The 23,618-nt window shown below is 39.3% G+C and overlaps 1 protein-coding gene across 5 annotated transcripts; it reads left to right on the forward strand.

Moving 5' to 3' along the window:
* Positions 1-2,107: 2,107 nt before the first annotated feature.
* On the forward strand, positions 2,108-13,129 carry MTX3 (metaxin 3). Of its 5 annotated transcripts, none has more exons than XM_061158090.1 (9): positions 2,108-2,202; positions 2,715-2,784; positions 3,153-3,229; positions 4,394-4,486; positions 4,998-5,180; positions 5,412-5,488; positions 6,000-6,157; positions 6,689-6,783; positions 10,931-13,129. In XM_061158090.1, exons 1-8 carry the CDS (start codon positions 2,122-2,124, stop codon positions 6,760-6,762), a joined length of 813 nt encoding a protein of 270 aa, XP_061014073.1. In that variant the 5' UTR covers positions 2,108-2,121; the 3' UTR covers positions 6,763-6,783; positions 10,931-13,129. The 5 variants fall into 5 exon arrangements, with proteins under 5 accessions (XP_061014073.1, XP_061014071.1, XP_061014074.1 ...); XM_061158088.1 differs by lacking the exon at positions 6,689-6,783 and adding an exon at positions 7,564-7,652; XM_061158091.1 differs by lacking the exon at positions 10,931-13,129 and adding an exon at positions 7,564-7,639.
* The last annotated feature ends 10,489 nt before the right edge of the window (positions 13,130-23,618 follow it).

A 23,618-nucleotide genomic window follows, 5' to 3' on the forward strand; every position in this document is an offset into this window, starting at 1 on the left:
TTGAATTACTTTCTTTATACTGAAGACGAAACAGACAGTCTCAATTGATTCCACAGAGGATGTATCATTCCTGCTCTCTGCTTCCACAGTATATTATTTTTATCTCTAACTTTTCTCATGATAATCTGATTTGTTACACCTAGTTCTTTGTCTCCTTTATAGACTATAAACTCCTGAGAACAGAATTCATAACTTATTTATCTCTGCATCGTCCCAGAATTTTACAGGGTTTTGGACATAGCAGCTGCTCAATAAATATTTTGACATATAATTTTAATGATATTTATGTTACACATTTTCCAATTTTAAGTATTGTTAATGGAATCTCCCCTTTGACATAACTTCTCTACCCATTTCTGAGACGTTTCAAACTCTTGCCTTTGAAACATGAAAAAGGACTCTAGCAGATTGATACTGTAATTTAGATGGCTATGTAAATAGTAAGGAACTGTTTAGCAATTACTTGTTGAGTTGCAACTTTGTGAAAATTTGCAGAGATTTCTTTTGAGTTTTCAGTTGTTTAAAGGGACCCAACCATCTCAGCGGAGAAGGCAATGGCAACCCACTCCAGTACTCTTGCCTGGAAAATCCATGGACGGAGGAGCCTGGTAGGCTACAGTCCATGGGGTCAGGAAGAGTCACACACAAGTGAGCGACTTCACTTTCACTTTTCACTTTCATGCACTGGAGAAGGAAATGGCAACCCACTCCTGTATTCTTGGCCTGGAGAATCCCAGGGATGGGAGCCTGGTAGGCTATCGTCTACGGGGTCGCACAGAGTTGGACACGACTGACGTGACTTAGCAGCAGCAACCATAGGGGTACGGGAAGGGAAAGAGCTCAGAGGAATGCCTGACAGCGTATCCCAGAAAGTCTACTGTGCCTTCTAGAAAGACACCTGGTACCCAAGTCCTAATTTCAAGACCCAGAAAGCAAGTTATGATCAAGGCATTTCCAAGGTCCATCTTTCCTTTTTTTCCTCAGTTTTTCTAAGAAATTGTCAGTGTGATGCTTAAGAAACATGTAGTTCATACCCACAAGGCCCACAGACACGACTGATGACATGTTGCAGGGCCCAATTGAAATAAAAAACTCAGGGCCCTCTGTTCAAAAATTATTAAGAGTTTCAAAACAATAACACCAGAACATTAAGGCAAGTGTGAGCTTCCTAAGCACAGATCTCTGTGTAATTGCAGACACCTCACATCTAGGAAGCCAGCCCCGTTCTGTCTTCCAAGAACTTTCAGTACACTGAAAGGCAAAAAGTTTGTATCAGGTAGAAGCTACAATTCAAGTACGTACAAGAGGCTGCAGGGATCCAGAAGTTCCTGACTTTGGAAAACTCTACCAGGGAGGTGACGGTTAAGCTCATCTTTGAGGGAGCAGAGCCAGGGAAGAAAGCAAGACATTCCAGATTGAAGAAGGGCAGAATTCTTCAAACTCCAGGAATCCTGACAAACTCCAGGAAACTTGCTACTTTTAGAAAAGGTGTAACAAGTAAACAGTAGGTGACTAATTGAGATCGAGAACGGCAAGAAGCAGAAGCCAAATATATGGGGAAAGGGGTCAAACAATTAGAGTGCCTACTATGTATGTCAAGTTCTTTACCCCCATGTCATAGTTTTAAACAGAGCAATCTTGTGACTGAACTGCTATGCCTAGTTCTACAAATGGGTTCGTTTAGGCCCAGGGTAGCAATGGTCAAAGGGCTTGGGACACACTGCTTGCTTTAGTCGCTAAGTTGTGTCCGAACCCCATGGACTCCTCTGACCATGGGATTCTCCAGGTCAGAGACTAGAGCCTGCCAAACTCCTCTGACCACGGGATTCTCCAGACAAGAATACTGGAGTGGGTTTCCATTTCCTTCTCCATGGGACACATTAGGCATGCAATAAGTATCTGGGGACTTACTGGCAGGCTATCTGACTTACTGCCCAGGACTCTCAACCCCTAGGCCAAGCTGACTCTAAGCATGCGATTAACCCTTCCAGGGGTCCTTCCCGCCTCTCTCCGGGCCCCCAGAGATCTCTTCTCTCTTTCTCGCCCCGCCCCCGTGATCCCACCTGCCGGAAAGTAGGTGGCAAAAGCACTTCCGGGATACCAAAGGTCGGCCCCGGCAAGATGGCGGCCCCCTTGGAGCTCAGTTGCTGGGGAGGCGGCTGGGGGCTCCCGTCGGTGCACAGCGACTCCCTGGTGGTGATGGTGAGGCCGTCTCGCTGGCGCGGGCGCGGGCAAGAAGGGGCGGGGCCAGAGGCGCCAGGCCGGCTGGCCGGGTCCCGGCGGCGAATGGTGCTTCCCGCGCGGCGCTCCGGCCCGGGGGCTGCTTGCTGCAGCGATCTGGGCTCCCTCGCGTCCGAGAAGTTACAGCCTAGCCTGTGTCCCCGCCGAAGCCACGGTGGGGGGGAAGTCATGGCTTCTCCGCTTGGCTCCGAGTGTTTTCAATCCTGCAAACCTGTCTGGGCGGTGGAATGAAAGCCCAAAGCAGGGGGCGCGCGCTCCCTGCTCTGTATTCCCTGAATGTTGGGGTGGGGGTGAAATAAGCCCCCGAAGCCTTGGTAGCTGGCGTGCGCAACGCCGGCTAGAAGTCTGGGGAGGGATGCAGCCCCGGAGTCTGATGTGTCTACCTTTCGGGGGACCCAGATTTGAAGTCAGGCTGCTCTGCAGACTTCCTTTAGTACTCAGTCTAAAATGTTTTATTCCAAATTCTCTTTCAGGCTTACGCCAAATTTTCTGGTGCACCCCTGAAAGTCAATGTCATAGATAACACCTGGAGAGGTTCAAGAGGTACACTGTGAACTTTTCAACGCTCCTTTCTGCACCCTCCCCCTCTCATTTAAAGCTAGGAGGCATGCAGCCATGGAGTACCTTCGGGTTTTAGTTCTCACCATGACCTTGACTGTATGTTGCTTATGTTTTGATCATTCTGAGCAATACTTCATGAAAAGGACAAGCCAAATAAGTGGAAATTATGAGAAATGAAATGCTCTCCAAACCTCTGTGTGTGTGTGTGTGTGTGTAAAACTGCAAAAACCTAAAATATCTTACTCATTTTTTCCTCCTCCAAATGTGACTGGTATAGTTTTAAGGGTACTGGGATCTCTTCAAAGGATATCGAAATGCTTCCTTGTGTGTAAAATGTTTTTTGATTATAGGAGAGGTACCAGTTTTGACAACTGAAGACAATACTATTTCTCAGCCGGCAAAAATACTAAACTTTTTAAGAAAACAGGTGGGTGGGCCTTTTTGAATAAGTAGATTCTCCATCCCTGCATGTTACTTTAAAAAAAGAAAAACATTAAAAATATTTGTTTAGAATTCTTTTTTGGAGATAACATGCATGCATGCATGCTCAGTCGCTTCATTTGAGTCCAACTCTTTGTGACCCCATGGACTATAGCCCACCAGGTTCCTCTTTCCCTGGGGATTCTCCAGGCAAGAATATCAGAGTGGGTTGCCATTTCCTTGTCCAGAGGATCTTCCCTACCCAGGGATCCAACCCTGGTCTCCTGCATTGCAGGCAGATACTTTACCATCTAACCACCTTGGAGATACATAGGGTTTGATTAAAAAAAAAGAAATCTGAGAGTCACTGCTCTAAATTATGAGTTGTACTGTGATTCGAAAGCCATTACAGTGAGTTACAGTCAACTTATATGATCGTGCACTTTGTTTGGCTTTTATTGAAGTTTAGGTATAAGTAGATTCAGTTTAGCTATCTTCACTATTACACTTATTGATATGATTGTAAATTTAGTTTCATAACTGCTACACATTTTGTGCTTGGTATGAGGTCTGAGTTCCTATCAACTAGTAACTATTTTTTTTAAGTACTTAAATTAATAGCTGCAGTTAAATGTTTCATGAAATAATGTATCCAAAATATCTGAACATGCCAAGGTTTATATATTTAAAATGTTTAAACATGTAGCAATTTATATAAACGTGAAAGTTATCATTGGTTTTGCCAATAGTTAAGGAAGTCCTATGTCAACAAAATTTAGAACTTTTCTAAATGGGAAAGTTTTTTCTTCTCATGGGGAACACAACTAATTAGAACTTTTCCTTATTATAAATTAACAAAAATAATAATAGCTTCTATTAAGTTTGTACTACATGCCATGCACTAAAGTAAGGTCATTAACAATCAGTGAAATAATAGTTAATAATAAAAAAAACCTACAACTAACATTTATGAACCTTACTGTGTACATGATGCTATGCTCAGAACTTTATTTGCATTAAGTAGCATTTGTTACTGAATTTGTATTTCTCTTTTCCCTTTTAATATGTTTGCCATTTTTGAGGAAGAATAGTAGGAGTCCTAGTTTATTTAGCCTCACTGTTTTGGGATGTTCTTGACTTATGAGGTTTTGGGTTTTATATTTTTTAACAGAAATACAATGCTGATTATGAACTTTCAGCAAAACAAGGGGCAGATACGCTAGCTTACATTGCTCTCCTTGAAGAGAAGCTTCTTCCTGCAGTGGTGAGCATTGGTGAATATTACAGTATTTTAGTGACTTACTGAGAATGTACTTAGTCTGTTTAGAAGAAAAATATTAGAAGAGGCTTAAGAGAGGAAATTTCATTTATGTATTATTTTCATTTGTTTCACAAAACTGTGAAACTGGGTTGATTCTGTTAGACATTCAACTAGTATAGGAACCAACAAAGTGAAAGACAGTGTCATTTTGGAAATAAAAATTATCTGTGAAAGACAGAGTTTGTTGCTCCATGTATAGATTTGGGCCAACTGTAATTCATTCAGAAAATATTCATTAAGCACCTACTATGTTCCAGGCCTTATTCTGGATGCTTGGGATAGAGCAAAACAAAACTCACATGTTTAAAATCTTGATGTCCTTGAATCATCCTAGCTGGAAAATGGGTATGAAGTTAACTTCACTCAGAGATATTTATGAAAAAGTTTTACATCTATTGAATGACCTTTTAATAAAAGAATATCCTTGTAGTGTTTTTTCCCCCTCCTTTTGCAGCTTCACACATTCTGGGTTGAGAGTGACAATTACTTTACTGTGACAAAGCCATGGTTTGCTTCACGAATGCCTTTTCCCTTGAGTTTGATCCTGCCTGGAAGAATGTCTAAGGGAGCACTGGATAGGATTCTCCTGACCAGGGGAGAGCCTCCCCTCTACCACCTTCGAGAAGTAGAAGCTCAGGTATGGTTGGAATTACCTTCAGAGCAAGGGCTCTCTGGAGGAGGGACAAGAGAGAACAGGGGTGAAACTATTGGGTTGGTCAAAAAATTCGTTCGGGTTTTTCTGTAAGATAAGATGGTACAGAAAAACCTGAGCAAACTTTTTGGCCTGCCCAATACTTATCGATGCCAGCCTGAAAAGGAGTTCTCGAGCCTCTTTCCTACTTTTGAGATGTAATTTCATCCTTATTAGATTTACAGAGATGCGAAGGAGTGCCTAAATCTTCTGTCAAACAGATTGGGAACATCTCAGTTTTTCTTTGGAGATATGTGAGTACATTCCCTTATAAAACCATTTTAATGTTTTGTTTGCATATATCCATTGAGCAGTTACTTAAAGCAAGTTCCCTTGCCTGGTCCTCTTACCCCACCCCCAATGAGTTTGCCACTTAAAAAAATACTTAGTGGATTTTATACTGTAGGAAACTTTCTGTCGGGGTAATCTGATATTGACTTAGTATGTTGCATATGTGACTTTGAAACTTTTAAGACTGTTCCCACCCAGTCTCTAGTCTCTACATGATGCCTGTGAGTAAAAATGAATCTTTTAATTTACAACTTAAATTTTCTTCTAAATAAAATGGGTAGAGTATTTTAAAAAACTACTAATGAGTAAAACCCTAGTTGCTTCATTTTTATAAGCCCAAATGGGTAGTAAACCTTTTAAAAGACTATATTGTATACTGCAGAATCGATAAATGTATTTGAGAAAAAGTTTTTAGCATAATCCCAGATTAATATTTTCTTACGTGCTTTTTAAAAATCCTTAATTTATTTTCAGGCCTTCCACTTTGGATGCCTATGTGTTTGGTTTTCTCGCACCTCTTTATAAAGTACGTTTTCCTAAAGTTCAGTTACAAGAACATTTGAAGCAGCTCTCCAACCTCTGTCGCTTTTGTGATGACATCCTAAACAGTTATTTTAGGGTTAGTCTTGGAGGTAAGGTGGTTCTTCTTCAGCTAATCTTTGTTTGCATAGAATATTTGCATATCCTCCTAAGGACGTATACACCAAACCATTACTTATTTAAAATGTGTGTATATTGTCTTTAAATCCTGGTTTGCTGCTGCTGCTACTGAGTTGCTTCAGTCGGGTCCGACTCTGTGTGATCCCATAGACGGCAGCCCACCAGGCTCCCCCGTCCCTGGGATTCTCCAGGGAAGAACACTGGAGTGGGTTGCCATTTCCTTCTCCGAAATCCTGGTTTATAAAACTTCAAAAAAATGGCATTTTTTCCAACTCTCCCCCACCCCCCATGTGTTAGTTTTTCTTTCAATAGAGAAATATCTATTTGCCTTTTGTCTGTTCTTCTGGATTTTATACAGTTCTCGCTTCTTGTTCCTTAAATATTGCCCCTTTGAAGTGGGTCATTTTCTTTTAAAAGTTAACCACAGGTATTTATTGTGTCCCTGCTGAAAGATAGCCTTTATCCTAATGCAAATGGGCAGTTACTTTAAATGTTGCTTCTAGCATTTTCCTGCGTGAACAGAAATGAGCAGCAGATTGATTTTGGTGAGGTACACTCCCATGATTCCACTACTTGAAAACTGCTTGCACCAGACGAGGTATCGTAAATAGAGGGCGCCTGTCACTCAGGCTCGCTGCTTCGGGAGTGAGGGGCCTTGCGCTCAGTTTGTGTGGGGAGAGTTGGCAGAAATCGTCCTTTTAAGAAAGAGAAGTCATAAGGACCATTGGTTTAGAAACAGTTTACTTTTTTATATAGTGGGTTATGTGTTTTGTATATAATACACTTGTACATAACAAGGAAGGGGTTAGTAGTTTGAAAGTCATGAAACTGAGTAATTTTCAACCTTGTTACTTGGGAGCAGTGGTTAGCAAACCTGACCACAGAACAAACACAAAATCTTAAGTCCTGTACCAGAGTCACCGAATTAGAATAGGATTCATTCCTGGAATAGATCCCAGAAATCTGTATTTTTTTAAAGTCCGTTCAAGTACTTTGGAGGCGTGGATATTTGTTTGGCCCTTAGAAAACTCTTCAAATGCAGTGGTTGTAACTAAAGGCCTATTTGAAATGGGTGGGGGAAAGGTACAAGTCAGATTTGAGAAGGCAGTGAGCACTGCTGCGCTCTTATTAATGACCTTGGCTAACTGGGTCTCCTGAAGGACACATTTAGTCCTTTGGCTTAGGGTTTGCTTTTGGAGTATTACTGTATCTTAAGTTTGCCTTTTGAACCGAGAATGGTTTTTCACTTTGCCTTTTTGGGGAGGTGGGTGGGGGATGGAGCACTTAGGGGGTGGATAGACTCAATATTCTTTTGACTCTAAACAGCTTGTAAGGCTTTCAAAATTTCCTCTTTCTGATTTCTGTCCTGGCTTCTTAGGCATCTCTCCTGCTGGACAAGAAACGGTAGATGCAAATCTGCAGAAACTGACACAACTTGTAAATAAGGAATCCAACTTGATTGAAAAGGTCAAGTTTACTTCAATCGTTATTTTGTACTAGTTGAGCATTTTCCTTTCTGCAGTTAATATTGTATTTGGGTTATGCATTACCTTTACCCTTTTCTTTATTTTTTTAAGTTTATTTTTTTCAGAAAGTTGTTTAAATATACATTTACTAAAAGCAGTACATAATACAGTGTTTTGAAGCCAGTAATGGACTGGTTTTTTGGGGGAAATATCTGATAATAGCATTGGGTTTACTTTTACCACACAATTAGCAGTACTTTTCAAGTTAGGAGACTTTGGCTTTTAAAAAAAAAAAAGAGGGGGAGAGAGAAAGAAACAGAAAAACACTTCTTGCTTGCTTGTCTGCTCCTCTCCATCTCTGAGTGTTAATATTTCTTGATCGTAAGCTCCTGTGCTTATTCTTTCTTACTGATAGCACTATGGTGTCTTTTTCTTTCTTTCACATAAATGTTCCTATCCTCTGTTCTAAATGTTTAAAGTTTTTGGCTAGTGTGGATATTTGCCACTTAGGGAGTATGCATTTGTTGAGAGAAATATTGAGGAATTGGGCAGGGGAGGGAACCAGCAATGGAAATTTCAAGGGTGATTCTAGGTGGAAAAAGAGAGTTAGACAGTTTTTTCCTCAAGTGTTTGATAAACTTGCTTTTTTCTTATACAAATGGATAATGCTTCATTCTTTCACAAGCTAAGGGGTCATTATGGCCTAATAACACTGGCTAGAGGTTTGGGGCATTGAGTAACAGGCACTGTATCATATGAACTTTATGAGTTATCTCATTTAATCTCACAGCAACCCTGTATGTGCAGGTACTCTGTTATCCCCACTTTACAGATGAGATAACTGAAGCTTCAAGGGTAGTTTATAACATCATCTGCCCGAGGTCATTCCGCTGGCAAGAAGTAAAGAGAGCATCTGAACCCTAGTAATTGGATTCCAGCATGGGCTTTGTAGTTAGTCAGCTATGTAACTCATGAGTGAAATTATTTATCCATTACTACTGGTGGTAATAGCCAGGTTTACAACTACCACTCTCTGGAGTGACCATTTTATTTCTTTTTATGGTATATTCTTGGGCTTCCCTTGTGGCTCAGCTGGTAAAGAATTCGCCTGCAATGTGGGACACCTAGATTTGATCCCTTTGTTGGGAAGGTCCCCTGGAGAAGGGGAAGGCTCCCCACTCCACTGTTCTGGCCTGGAGAATTCCATGGACTGTGTAGTCCATGGGGTCGCGAAGAGTCGGACACGACTGAGCGACTTTCACTTCACTTTACTTCATGATCCCCTGGAGAAGAGAATGGCTACCCACTCCAGTATTCTTGTCTGGAGAATCCCATGAACAGAGGAGCCTGATGGGCTACAGTCCACAGGGTTGCAAAGAATCGGACACAACTGAGCAACTAACACTTCACTTCTTACTTATGTACCTCTTGTTAAAGTTTGGGTAAGCTGAATGAAAGCCAAGTTTGTCTTGATTCTTAGCCTAACCCAGTAAATCTCATGAGAGGAAATACACCAAGAGTTAAGTGTGGATAATGGAAAAATTATTCAGACTGTTGTAGATACTTTTCTGCTGGATGAAGACTATCCAGGGTAGTTTTCATTTCCATCTGTGGCAAATTCATTTCAGACGTTTATTTGCAGAAAGTGAAACCAAGAGGCCCTGCCACCACTTCGGTTCACTTTGGCATCATCACGATATGAGGGTCTCCTGACCCTGTGTTAGCGCCTCTCCCCACCCCACTTCCCATCTGCTCCTCAGTACAGGTCACTGTTTGCTACAAGACAATAGAACAACAAATTCTCTTGACTACCAGTGTTCACCATTTAGACAGAAAATCTAGAGCTTGAAAAAAAGAAAGAGTTATGTTTGAGGAACTTAGTTCTTGCAAGGAAAAAAAGACGTCTTAAAATAACTGATTCAAATAGTTCACTGGGAATACTCTTGTCCATTGGAAAACTGAGTTAGTCTTTTATTCTTTTCCTTTGATTATAAACCCCATGTACCTCTGCTGAAACATTTCCTCTGTGCTTTATAAAAGCATCTTGAAAGGAGAGAGTTTTGCGCTACATATGTTAAGACTCTTAAAAAAAAAAAGCCTGTCTACCAGCTAGGTGATAAGACGCTGTATTCTGTTGCTTTTGGGTCATCGATGGCAGCTGCTTTCAAGACTTTAATGAAGTAGCTTAATACCAGAACCTTGCATTCTGGTTTTGGGGTACCCTGGTTAAAGGTAGTTTTCTAGGGTCTGACTCAGATCTAAATAACCCCTCTCCTGATGTTTTCAGGGATGCTAATGTACTCCTGAAGCTCTTGGACATTTTCTAAATGTGCTCCACGTTACTTTGTGTCTCTAGAGCAGACTTAGAACTGATCCATTCATTGTTTGCAGTGCCTTTGGATTAGGTCTAAAGTATTTATCCTTCTGTCTCTTTTCCTAGCCTTCCTTGGTCTAAATACTCAGAGCCTAAAGGAGGTGATCTTTTTGAGTGGAATACAGGTCATTTTTATTGGGACATTGAGGTATAGTTGAAAGAACAATAGTGTTAGAATAAGACCAGGGTTCACATTTCCACTCTAAAGCTAGCTTTGCTAATGCAAACCTGATAACCTTTCTGATCTTCCTTTTGCTAATCTGTAAAATAGAGAATGATTGTCTTCTTTTCTTTATAATTGTCTTGGGAAGCTCAAATGAGAACATACTTTGTAACCTGTGGAGAGTAATCTAACAGAAATGTTGCTTTTACACTTAATATTAGAAGGTTTCTTAAACCAAGTTGTACTGTGGTTGACTTCAGTAGACTGTTCATTTTGTGGCATTTTCTTCACTGTAATTTTGTGAAGACATCAAGGATGAGCCATACTGCTTTTATACATATACTAAGTGAAAGTGAAAGTTGCTCAGTCGTGTCCGACTCTTTGCAACCCCATGGACTATACAGTCCATGGAATTCTCCAGGCCAGAATACTGGAGTGGGTAGCCTTTCCCTTCTCCAGGGATCTTCCCAACCCAGGGATCGAACCCAGGTCTCCCACATTGCAGGCGGATTATTTACCAGCTGAGCCACAAGGGAAACCCCATACATGTACTAAGTCAGCCAGTATTTAGGTATGATGTTTAGAATTCTTTAGAGATTATTTGCAAGAAAAAGATTTCTCTAGCAGTGCTAGAAACACAAGGTTCTGTACTCTTCTAGGCTATGGTTTGGATGGGGACGCCACAGTCCATATTAGTGTTGCCATAGCTATTAGTCAGATGTACCTTTTGTACTTTCCACAGATGGATGACAATCTTCGCCAAAGCCCTCAGCTTCCTCCTCGGAAACTGCCAACACTTAAATTGACTCCAGCAGAAGAAGAAAGTAATTCCTTACAACGGCTATCACCCTGACCATCATCATGCTTTGTGTCCAACGTCATGTAGTTGTTGCAGCAATCTCTTACACTAAGTGTGTGAAGGGCAAAAAGAAAATGCTAAAAATAGGTAGAAGGAAGACTCTAAAACAAAAGAAACTTTCTGTGACAGCAATTTTTTTTCATTAGGAAGCTTCTGTTTTAGCTTGGCAATGCACTTTAAATAACAGCGTGAATGCTAAATGAACTTGGCAGGGAGGGGGCAGAAAATACATTGTACTGTATATAAAAACCTGCCTTAACCTTGGCAGATTTTTGCCTTTGGTTCACTTGTTGCTGGCCCAAAGCTCCACTTCTGTTCTGAATGTGCACACTTAATTTATTCAAGTTAATTTATTAATTTAGTATCCTTAGACCGGTCTGAATATTTAATATGTGGCTCTTTGCCTAAGGCCTTTTCTCTTCTGTTTAGAAATCTGATGCCTATTTTAGACACCAGGAAAAATATATTATTCTAATATTCTCTTTAATAGAAAACCTGTATTTAATGTTAAAAAACAACAAGGAATGTGTTTCTTAATTATCTCACAAGTCTAACCTTTGGGGGAGTTAGTACCACACATGTAAATATTAAAGGTGGTAACATACAATATTCGTCTGACTATATGCACTTCAATATAACAGTATTTGCTGATGTGTTCAGTATAGGTTAGCAAGGGCTGTTTTAATTTACTGAAGCTTCAGGCCTGTGTATTTGTTAGTACGTCTTTAAAACTAGTCATCTCTTTCTTGGGTTGATTTCAGGAGAGCTGAGTGTTAGCATCGCTTTTATGTCAGGCTGTAAGTCTTATGACACTCACCCAGTTGTCAGACACTACTCAGGAGCAGCCCACCGCCGCAGAACTGGAAGCACCTACTGTGTACCTGGCCCAAGGTCACCGTGCCTGGCTCAGACCAGTGTTCTTTCCTAAGAAACATCCCATGTGGTCAGAAGCTTTATGACAACTAATTATTTTCCATAGAGTTTAACTACAGTTGAAGGATTCTTTGGAATAATCGGAAATAGATTTTAAGGAACATTTTCCATTTATTGGTTGCTGAACTATTAAAAGATTTGCTGTGTGGGTAATTATACTTAGAATCTTGCTTATTTTAGTGGCTGAGGTGCTTCTGCCGTCTTAAAACCACTTCTGGGGTTTTTTAAATACAGGACCATGTTTTTGATTAGTGTCTTAAAAGATTACTATGGTGCTCAGCAAATCTTATGTCATCCTGCTAAAACCCCCATGTTAGGAAAACAGGTTTGGAGTCAGCAGACTCGTCTAATTTGAGCTGAGTGGAGCTCAGCAGTGTTTGACCTGCATCTTCTCAATTCGTTCTGTATTAGGTGGCTCTTTATATAGGAGTCTTTAAGTCATCATAAACATTTTTTTCTTGAAAGTTTTAATGAGAAACAAGGTAATCTTCAAGGTCTTGGGTGTCTATTTGGATACATTGAGAGAAAGTCACTCATCTGTTTTACATTACTTCTGCAACAGGTGGGAGAGTGGGTGGGGGTGGTGGTGTGTGTGTTTTATGTTATTAGTCTTCTGTTAGATTCCAACAGTTGGAAATCTATATGAATATTCTATGTTGGAAATCATGACTATAGGACTTTATTATCCTCTGGGATTAATGTATACTGAAGAAGGGTGGTTAGCACATTAATCAGACATCTGTTTATGCTTTAGTCAGGGTTAGTCATTTTCAATTATGATTTCAAAAAGCATTTGAAGTGACTTACAATTGTTAAACATATGTAAAATAGGACAGTTAAAATTGGGTTTTGGAAAAATAAAAAGTTTGTAGGAGAAAGAACTATACTAACCCAACCCTAACTGTACTAACTCTAAAATTGAATGGTAAATTTAACTCCCAAGTTTCCCCATGGACAAAATAAAAGAATAATACAGGGTTATGTAAAGTTTTCTATCAATAAAGTGACTGATGTCCATGAGTAAGAAAAATGTGTTTCCATTTTTATAAGAATATGGGGTATTGTGTTCTTATGACACAAAGATGCAGCCAATAAGCATACTGTAATGTTTGATGTGTTGAAAGTTGAATTAAAAGGTATTCTGGAATAGCAAGTTTTGTCTTTTTTTAGTAGAAAAGATGACTGTAAATATGTTTTTATTTCCTTTCAGTCATTCCTGCTTTGTTTGAACTGCCTTTAGCTGTGTGCCATATAGACCATGATACTTGCAGACTATCTTTGCTAAGAGGCGAAGTATGAGTTAGATAAGTGAGAATTTATATGCTGGGTTACTTAGTTGTGCTTTTTTGGTAAAAGCTAATGAGATGCTAGGAAGCTATCACTGAGCACAAACCACTCCAGGCATCAGCCGCATACATAGGAAGCTTTTGGAGAGGAACACCTTTCAGGACTCGACAGAGAGCTTGTGATCAACCTGTCAGAATATGCTTTGGATAAAGTTTGAGTTTGCTGAGATAAATGATCCACAATCTTAAAACACTGTGGTAGAGGATAATATGATAAAAAGGACTATGTTGCTGTTTATGTTTCTTGGCAGTATAGGATGAGAAAATTGGTCAGATAATTGCCATAAGATAAAGATCTTTCATCCGCAAACTGTCATCGGTTATCCATACGGCTGACCATTTTCATAACACCAAAGAAACTGCAAAAGACCTTTAAGGATAGTCATTCCTACACAATGTTTTTTTCCCCAAAAAGTTTGGCACTGGCTAATGAATCAAATTTCAACCTAGATATGTTTATTTTTTGAATGATAGAGATTTTACATTAAGTCCAAAGAATTTTGATTTCCATTTGTAATTTGTTCATTTAATATGGCAAGATATATTAACTTAAAAGAATGGGAAAACTTATTTCAATCAGAGCTAAGTTACAGTTCTCAGAAGTCTACAAAAATGGAAAAAACTAGACATCGAAAGAGGTAGAAATTGGTAACAGTGATAGTATCTCAGAAAACCAATTTTTAAAGGTAGTATCATGTGATAAAAGTGGCATTTGAAGTCAGTAGTATGTTTTCTTAGAGCCTCTTCCAGGAATAGTCATTTACCAGGTTATTAGATTTTTTCATCAACTGTTTATTTTCTCATAATCCGTCAAAAATTGTATTCCTCTAAAACCAAAATATAAATGCAGTAAAGACAAGAAGCTGAGGGATGGTTACATAGACTCTCTCTGTACTATTTTTGCAACTTCTTTTTGTGAGTCTGTAATTATTTCAGAATAAAAGGGTTTTAAAAGTAAATTCAATAGAGTGAATTTATCTTTAGATAAACTATGATTTACAATTTAAAGCTTCAGATATAGTATTCAGTATTCAGTTCCAGATGAATAAATGCATAATATAAATTAAATATAATTTCATTCCGAGTTTAAAGACAAAAACAAACTCAACTTTATAACATATGATTATCTGAAGATTTGGTTTGCCTTATCAGCAAAGAAAAAACAAGCTAAAACCAAGAACCCCTTTTCCTAAGATATAAAAAATTCTATGATGTTATATATCTTTTCTCCCTATGGTACCTGGGTTTAAAATACTTTGAAGAAAGCTCCTCCATGTCTCTGTGTCGTAATTTTCCATGTCTCCGTTTGGTAACCCTTCTTTATTTTGAAGGTGTTCTTGCCAACAACACTGGGACCATGCTTTGATGAACAAAGTGTAGAGTGTGTCTCTGTTTTTTGTTTTAGGCTTACAGGGATTTAGTGATTGCCTTTGTCTTGGTTTAGTTATTTATCTAATTGAAATCCTGAGCAGAGCCACATAGCATATTTGAGTTGTAATGATGGTATTCTGTATATGATGTTGGCACTCAGAATTATTTTTTGCCTTTTCTCTTGTTCAACTCTGTAATTTGCATTTACTTTTCAGCATTTTCATATTTCCTAAGAAACTAGATTATTAAGAAATTTGTTAATTATGTGAGTCAAAGGTCAGTAATCCTAGTCTCAAAGGTTTAACTGAAGTGTAATTAAGTGTTCAAAATGTTGATTTTCATACAGACATAGAGTAATTTGCTTTTTTTTTTAAGCATTTGTAAAATTATTTATCCCAAAACTCATGTTGGGAAATAATGTTTGTTTAAAGCCCAGATTACCTGCCCTAGACTTAAAATTATTGTGATTGAGGTGGAGAGGTATTCTCAGAATCAGAAAGCATACAAAAATTTTCTGTCCTGATGAGGAGGCCAGTGATTACTGATGAGAGCTAACATTCTTGAACAATGATATAACAAATGGTTACTTTGAGTTGGATGTTTATAGAAAGTGAAATGTTATAATAAAAGACTGTTCAAAGCAAAACAAAACAGTTCCTTTTAAAAATGCAGGAAAATAAGTGTTTTTATATCCTCATTATTCTTAATTTGAAATTATATTGTAAGATTTTTAAAAAAACTCTATTCTAGTTTTTTGGAGAAGCAGTTCAAGATATACTTTGGCAGAATATATTGTTATTGTATGAATCGAGAGGTCTTTGGCCAAATAGGTTTGGGAAATTCTGGGTTAGACAAAGTGAAGTTACTGTAGGCTTCTCAGAACCTTCGATATGCTGTTGGTGGTTTCAAACTCCAATGAGGACCTGTATTTTACACACCATTTTCCTATTTTTATGTGGATTTTTTTTAAAGTGAGTATCATGTGGGATTTGTGTTCTGAGAAATTCGCTTAGAGAAATGCTGCCTTGTGAGTGTTTCAGCTTGTTTGTGCTCATTGCAAAGGCGTGCAGCTGTTGGCTGCCCCCCCAGGGAGTGGTGGGAAAGTGGGAGGAGACAGGTTAGGACTCCCTTGGACCATGGAGTTGACTGAGAAGTGGCTTTGGGTTTCAATAGGTTGCTGTTTAGGCCCCTGTGAGGCCTGTGGTCAGTCCAGTCACTTTCCCTGGAATCCCAGTTAGCTTGGAACAGCTGCACAGGGGTGTGAACTGGTGGTTTCAGAGAACCAGCCACTTAGGCGTCTACAAGACAGGGGGAACCAACTTGGGAATCCAGAACAAATTTCCAAACTGATTTTGGCTGTGCTTTAAAAGTACCAAAAAGGCAATGAGTATTTATAGCATTAAAGTCACATACGAGCTGGTTATTTTATACATATATATATATATGCATACACACAGAGTGTCATAGACAGTCTACAGTTGCTTCAGTGACAAAAGCAAAGAAAATTTAATATTTTCAAGTTCTGTTAAGACATCGTCTAGACAAGGATTGCATGTTCGTGTATGCTTTTTGTAGGATGAGCATTTACAGTTTTTATTCTGAGCAGTTTCTGTATTCCCCCCCAGTTTAAACCTCACTAGACCTTAGAGGACTAAATATGTTTGATTTCATCTCAGAGTACAAAATCAGTCTACGCGTCGTAAGGAGGCTCTTTGTTTTCTGCAGTGTATATGGTTTAGAACTCTGTGCTTTGGATATGAATTTGATAGAAATCCTGCCTTTGGATTTGAGTTGTGGTGTAATGGTGGATATCTATCCATGTGCAAAGCAGTTGGATCTTTATTCTGATTCTTTGGATTTCCTCATGCAAATTCAGAAAAATGCCTTTTAATCATTGAGTTTAGTGCTCGCTTCGGCAGCACATATACTAATCATTGAGTTTACATATCCAAGATCCTTGGAAGTCTAGAAAAAATGACTTGCCAGAGTTTGCATCAGTCCTGAGTAAGTCATGCAGAGTAGAGAAGGCTGTGTGCTGGCCATCCATTCTTTGGCCTGTTGGCTGCCTGTCTTGCAGGGCTGGCATCTCTATTTCTTGGAGAAGGATCGGTGTATTCAAGCTTTTGTGTTAATTGCATAAAGATGAGCTTTATTCTTCTTCTGACTTGGTGTTTTATTTTGTAAAATAGGAAATAATGTCTTCTCATTTTTCTGCTCACTCTGAAGTAGAAATTTGAGGTATTTGTAATGTAACTTCATCTTTCTGAAAGACTGATAGCAAAGAAGACAAGAAATTTATGTATACTTATATTGGTTTTGTTCCACCAAGCTTATCTTTGAATGGCAAACATTTGAAACATCTGTTCTAGTGTACAACTACTATAGTTTTGTTATTAACAAACTTAAGCATTGTTTGTCATAGTTTCAATATTATAGCCTTGCCTATTGTGAATATATTTTGCTCAGAGATTATGTACAAATACCCAGAAGTGGTGATGATGATCAATGTTGTAAAGAATTTATTCTAATACACGAGAAACTGGATATTATGTCAAAATAGCTATTTTCAAAATAAAATCTCAAGTTGCTTGAATGTTTATTAACTCTTGGCTTAATGTTATTTATTCTTTGAGGTGAGTATTTCATTGGGAAGAATTTTGGGGTGGTTGAAAATAATTCTGTGCTGGGACTGAGCTGCATAGAGGATTGCTCTTTTTAAAATGCCCATTCTTTCTATGATGCATTGAGGTCATTTGTGCTTTTCCCAGCCTGTGCTCAGGAAGGGTAGGTGCCTGCTCCTAGGCCATGGTTTGTGTGTGAACTCAGAGGGCTCACTCAACTTCTCAGGGCTACAATTAGCTCATCCCTTTGGCTCTATAAGTTTCTTTAAAATTTTCTCTTTTGCTCACCTAGGAAGTGCAGTGATATTCCATGTAATTGGATGGAAGACATACACTGAGAAAAATAATTTTAGTTAAAGGGGAAGGTATTCATATTTTTTTTGCTGCTTTTTGGAAAAAAAAAAAAATGGGGCAGGATATGGAGGTGTAGAAAACCCTGTGAGAGCTGTTAGTCTAGTATGAGCAGGTTCCCTGAGGGGCTCAGTCTGTTAGTAGAGTTTTATTTATTTATTTTTAATTGACGTATAATTGATGTGTAGTAAAATGCCTCAGTCTTCAAGTAGAGCTGTTAGGTATGTATTTCTCTCACACGGAAAGCCAACTACATCTTTGTTGATACTTCTGTCCCAAAGAACACAAGTCTTAACTGCATATGAACTTTGGGTTTCAGATGAACTTTGGGTTTCAATTCACCCTTAGGTGGACTGAGGTGGTTAGTAACAATCGCCTGCTTTCCACAAGAGAGCGGGAAAGAAGAGTTGGTATTGGTAGGATAATAGGATTCTTTTGGGGAAAGACAGTTTTGAGTCACAAAGCTGAGAACCTTTCACCAAAGTCCTTCAGAAATTTTGGTTCTTAATTGCCCAGCTCAGAGCCTTGACTTTGGCCTGGGACAGTCTCGGGTGGTCAGATCTCCTGGATGACTATTTCAGTATGATGCCCCTTGGTGGACAGTAGGCTACAATGTAAACAGTGCTCTGTTTTTCTTTTTGGCACTAAGAGCAGCTATTGATGTGAAGTTTTGCCATCCTGGGATCTTGTCCTAAGGAGGCTGAGATAAAGGGGAGGGCGCTAAGATCATTGAGTCCTGCCCACATGTTTGAGACGAGTGTATATGAGAACAGGAAGGAAATGGTGGTGGAAAATGTAAGGACTTGGCTTACTCAAGATCATCGTACGTTCCTAGTTCTGTTTCCAGTTGGAAAGCAAAGGGGATACTCATCCCTTCTTGATCTGACAAGAATTTTGGGGGAAAGGATGAGAAAACATAGTACATTTCTCCAGGTACATTAGTCAGCTTCCTGGAATGCTTTAGACATCTGTGATTAAGAAATGAAGACAGCTGTGCATCATCAAAGATGTTTCTAATTTCTAACACAGCCAAATTGAGGCCCCAAATGTTGTACTTTACCAAGTAAGAGAGGGGCTATGATATTTATCCTGCTTTTTGAGTGAGTGAGTGAAAATAGGGAAATCTTGACATTTATAAATAAAATTAGGGATTGGTGTTTCAGATCTGAATTTGGGGCAGGTGGTCTTTTCAAGAATTTACATTTTGTAAAAGTTAAGAAATCTTTTGGTATAGAAGGAAGCATGATGCTTTCCAAATATCACAGTTAAGACCAAACAGATTTCAGTTTTATTTTAAATGCAAGAAGCAGGCTGACTTATTTGAGGGCTGTCAGACTGTGCCTGTTCTGATGTGTGTTGTCCCAGTTCTCTCCATGAGTGCCGATTTGCCTTTTTCACCAATGAACATGGTTTGTGTTTGATATTACACATAATATCCAGTTCACAGCATGACTGCTGATAAAATGGCTTAGAAAAAGGTGGGAAGGGATATAGTAGATGTAGAAAGTAAGAGGAAAAAGAACCAAAGAGAAAGAAACTCTAAATATGATGTAATGGGCTGGGGGGAGGAAGGGGAATGCAATGTAGAAAGACAGTGGATTTTAGAGTTAGAAAGCCTGGCTTAACAGCACACCAAACTAGTAATTTTAAGCAAGCCACTTAATTTTTTATTTTTGCTATTCATTACAATGCAATGGAATAACTGAATCTGGATATATGAATGTTTTTATATGTTTTTTAAAATATATATTAAAATTTAGAAGCTCCCAATAAAAAGAGCCCCATCCCACCTCTTATGAATAACCTGTTACCATATTGGTATATGGTCTTTCACTCTTGTGTTTTCTACACACACACACACAATTCTGTATGTTATAATCCTATAGTATATATTTATACTATTCAGAGTGTGGTTTTTCACTTAATCTTCAGAAAATCTTGCAGGTTATTACATATTCTATATAATTTTTAAAGGGTGTGTGCAATTTCAGTGTAAGATGTTACGTTGTTTATTTCACACCCTTGTGATGAGCGTTAGGGTAAACTCCTCTTGTAATGGTCCTTGTTACATGTTATGAAGTTGTTTCTCAGGAAGATATACCACTTCATATTCTCTGATGCCCCGTGTAGGAGAACCTGTTTTACTCAACCCCACCAACTCAGAGTTCTTTATCTGCTCATCAGTCTGATAGGTAAAAAGTAGTGTATTTGTTTATTTAAGATGTATTGCCTTGATAACTAGTACAGGTGAATATTTTCCCCATGTCTGCAGTCCATTTGTATTTCTTCTGGAAGTGGTCTACTCATGCTCTGCCTAAAAGGAAAATCACTTCACTTCTCCGAAGCCCTGGCTTCTCCACTGGAAGCTGGGTTTCCACGTGGTCTCAATGCTGTAACACACAGCAGACCCAGGGTACAGCCTCTGTGCCCAAATAGTCTTTCCTTCCACGTGACTTCCTGGATTAAGAGCTCCCAGAGGATAGAGACGTCTTTCTTTGTTTATCCCGGCACCTAGTACAGTGCTTGGAGCAGAGAAGGAGCTCAAACAGTTCTTGAGGAAGGAGGAATAGCTGGGATTTGAAAACATTTTGAGTATATCAGGAAAAAGAGAGAGAAAAGTCAAAGCCAAGAGCCAATGAATCAGCAGTGAGAAAACTTATTCAAAAGCTTACTGGTAAAATGGAAGAATTTAGGTTTTATTCTCAAAGCTATATAAGAAATAATTTCTTATAAAGACATTAAATACCTATAAGTAAGTAGTCTTGAAAAATTGAGGGTTTTTTTGTGTGTGTGTGAGCTAACGGGTACATATTTTAAGTATACTAAGAAAGGTGACTAGTTAAAGAGTCACCTTAATTATAATGAATTATATTATTATAATTTATAGTATAATATAAAGATTATAAATTTTATAATTTATTAATTCACTTATAAAGATAATATATTTATATAATACAAAAGATAATATTAGTTATATTACTTATAATTATTTATAACAATATTAAAATTTTGAAAAGTGAAAAACTTAATTTTAAAAAATGATTAATTCTGATTTTTGTGTATCAGATTTGCCTAGACTAGGAGTAAATATGCAATAACGATATGATCATATTGTAAAACGGTAATAAGTTAAAGTGATCCCGAGCTCTGGTGCCTCTAAAGGAAGGAGGTGAATTGGTGTCAGCTTTTGTTTTGTCCAACACGCCCTGGGATCATGGGGGAGAGAGTCAGTGGTTTGCTGATGAGATTTGCAGATGGCTTTAAATTGAGAGGTATTGTAAACATCAGGAATGACTGAGAAATGATACAAAAGGAGCTGCAAAGGTTAGGAACATGGACAGGAAATCAAATGATTCAGTCTGGAGTAATGCAGGCCAATCTGACATCTGGGGCCAAATAAGAAATACAGATATGCCATGAAAGTGACAAACACGGAAAACAGTCAACTCAAAGGAGGTTGGGGGGTGGTGGGGAGAGGCTGGAGGAAAACAAGAGAAGTAGGAAGCAGGAACTAAAGGTGTCCAGTGCCTACTACATGCCCAGTACTATGACATGGCTCTTTACACGCTGATTTCTTTTTGACTAGGGTTAAGCAACTTAGTGCTAGGTCAGAAACAGGGATTTGGAGATTAACTCAGTAGCTAATGACACGAAAGCTCAAGCTCTCTTCTAGTTGATCCCGATGGCTGTTAGAGTATTATCAGTATAGAGAAGACCGTGGAAGTGGTCTGGAATCTTCAGAGAAGTCCTAATAGGAAAGATCACTTGCCATATGCCCACCTGGGCATTGCTCATTCAGTGGGTGTTGCCAAGAATTCTTGGAACAGCTCCCTCTAGGCTATCCAGTTGCCAGCGGCATGAGGGGGCCCTCCAAAACCTTTGTGAGTTAGTACAGGATCCAGTTTAAGCAAAAATAAGATGTGAGTCCATGAGGCAGTCTGTTCATTCCAGCCATGCCCCCGACCCCGTCTCTTCCAGTGACCGCATCAGTTAACCCTCAGTAGCACAGAGTCCCCCTGCCTGTATTTCCTACCATCCCTTATCCTCCTCTCTTGCTATAAATGTCTAGTGATGATTTGTATTTTCTCTAGATGTCAATAAACTAAATCAGATATATTGGTGATATTGTCCCCCTTCAGGAATTTCCAACTCTTTTTTTTTTTTTTAATGGAACCACCACATTTAATTTTTTCAGTTACAAGAACTTGAGGAATTGGGCCACAGTGAGAACTTCATGGAGATGAGAAAGAAGACCAAATAATTCTAGGGAGGACAAACCCTGAGCAGGTAGTGCTTAATGTATCCATTCCCCACCCTGAAAAGAAGAGCAGAACATGGGTGCAGAGAATCTATTGAAGGAGTGAGCTGGAAAGGAGGGGTGTCAAGGACGTATTTCTTGTAGTTGCAGCTCTATCTTGTAAGGTATGTTAATGGCTCATATTGGAAGCTCGAAGCTGAATGTGTTACCTATCCCCAGTCATAGTTGCTTTGTAACAGAAGGCACTTAGGCTAAAAAAATTCATCCACTTATTCAACAAGTATTTACTGAATATCTCCTATGTTCTAGGCACTGTTACTAGAACTGAGGATACATCAGTGAACAAAACACAGATCTCTGCTGTTGTGGCTCTACATTCTAGAAGGGGGGACAATTAATAATGAACCTAATGAATAGCAGAGTATATAAGGTAGTGGGAAGTGGGAAGTGCTATGGAAGTAAAGCAGGATGAGGGGGCTGGGAGTGCTGGGACGAGGGCAAGGGACAGTAGCAAAGGGTGGCACAGGCTCACTGTGAAGACGAGCAAAGCCTTGAACGGAGAATTGGGTGGCCTAGATAGCTGATGAAAAGCATCCCAGGTGGGGCAAGGGTCCTAAGGGAAGTTTTGTCTAGCTTATCTGAGAATCAGCAGGAGGCCAGCGTCTCTGGAGCAGCATGAACAAGATAGAGAGTGACAGAGATGAGGTCAGTGAGATATGGGGTGGAGCAGACCAAGTAAGAGCCTATGGGTATTTGTAAGCCTTTGACCTTTACTCTGAGCAGAGAAGTGATGTCGCTGATTCCTTTTTAAAAGGACTCCTTGAATTGTGGTTCTGAGGATTGACAAGAGTGTGAGCAGAAAGACCGTTGGGAGCCATGGGAGTGGTAAGAAGAGGTTGGATTCCGAATGTATCTTGTGGGTACCAGCAACAAGATTTCTCGACTGATTAGATGTGGGTTGTAAGAAAAAGAGAAAAGTGACTTAAAGAATTTTGGCATGAGCACCAGATGGATCGAGGTGCCATCAACTGAGATGGGAAAGCCTCTGAGAAGAACAGATTTTGAGAAGACTGGGAGTTTCATTTCTGACATGTTGAGTTTGTGATATCTGTTACACATCCAAGTAGAGATGGTGAGTGAGCACTTTTGTGGATGTAAGTTTGGAGTTCAGGAGATACAACTAAAGAGTCATGAGGATGATGTTATTTAAAACCAGGTGACTAAATGAGATCATCGAGGCTTTAAGTTGCAAAAAAGAGAAGAGGTCTAAGAACTGAGACCAGGACGCTGAACATCAAGAGACCATGGACAGAAGCAGTGAGGAAGCCTGAGACCAATGAAGCTGGAGGAAAATCAAAAGAAGGCAATATCCTTGAAGCCAAATGAAGAAGGAAGAGGGAGAGATTAAATACAACGACTAGAGTGATGGACTCTGTAGGAGAGGGACCACGTGACTGCTGAATTTAGCAAAATGACCCTGAGGAGCAGTTTCCATGGACTCGGGGATAGGAATCAGTTCACAAGTGACTAGGAGGAGAGGATTTAGGAAGAGTGAGAAGAAACAAATGATGACTGTGATAATTGTAAACAGCATGGCAGAGCTGGGAAAGATATCTAGAGGTAACACTGCCTTCCCTTGGGTCCTTGAGCTACCACGAGGGAGGCAGCCTCCTATTTATGTATGTATATTT

Source organism: Dama dama, chromosome 12 (assembly GCF_033118175.1).
Source record: "Dama dama isolate Ldn47 chromosome 12, ASM3311817v1, whole genome shotgun sequence".
Taxonomy (NCBI): domain Eukaryota; kingdom Metazoa; phylum Chordata; class Mammalia; order Artiodactyla; family Cervidae; genus Dama; species Dama dama.

What these genes read in the sequence shown, in the direction of transcription:
- MTX3 (XM_061158088.1), top strand. Translation starts at nt 2,122, where the DNA reads ATGGCGGCCCCCTTGGAGCTCAGTTGCTGGGGAGGCGGCTGGGGGCTC. An exon ending in CAGTTTTTCTTTGGAGATAT is followed by an intron (nt 5,489 to 5,999) that starts GTGAGTACATTC and finishes ATTTATTTTCAG; the next exon opens with GCCTTCCACTTTGGATGCCT. An exon ending in AATCCAACTTGATTGAAAAG is followed by an intron (nt 7,653 to 10,930) that starts GTCAAGTTTACT and finishes TACTTTCCACAG; the next exon opens with ATGGATGACAATCTTCGCCA.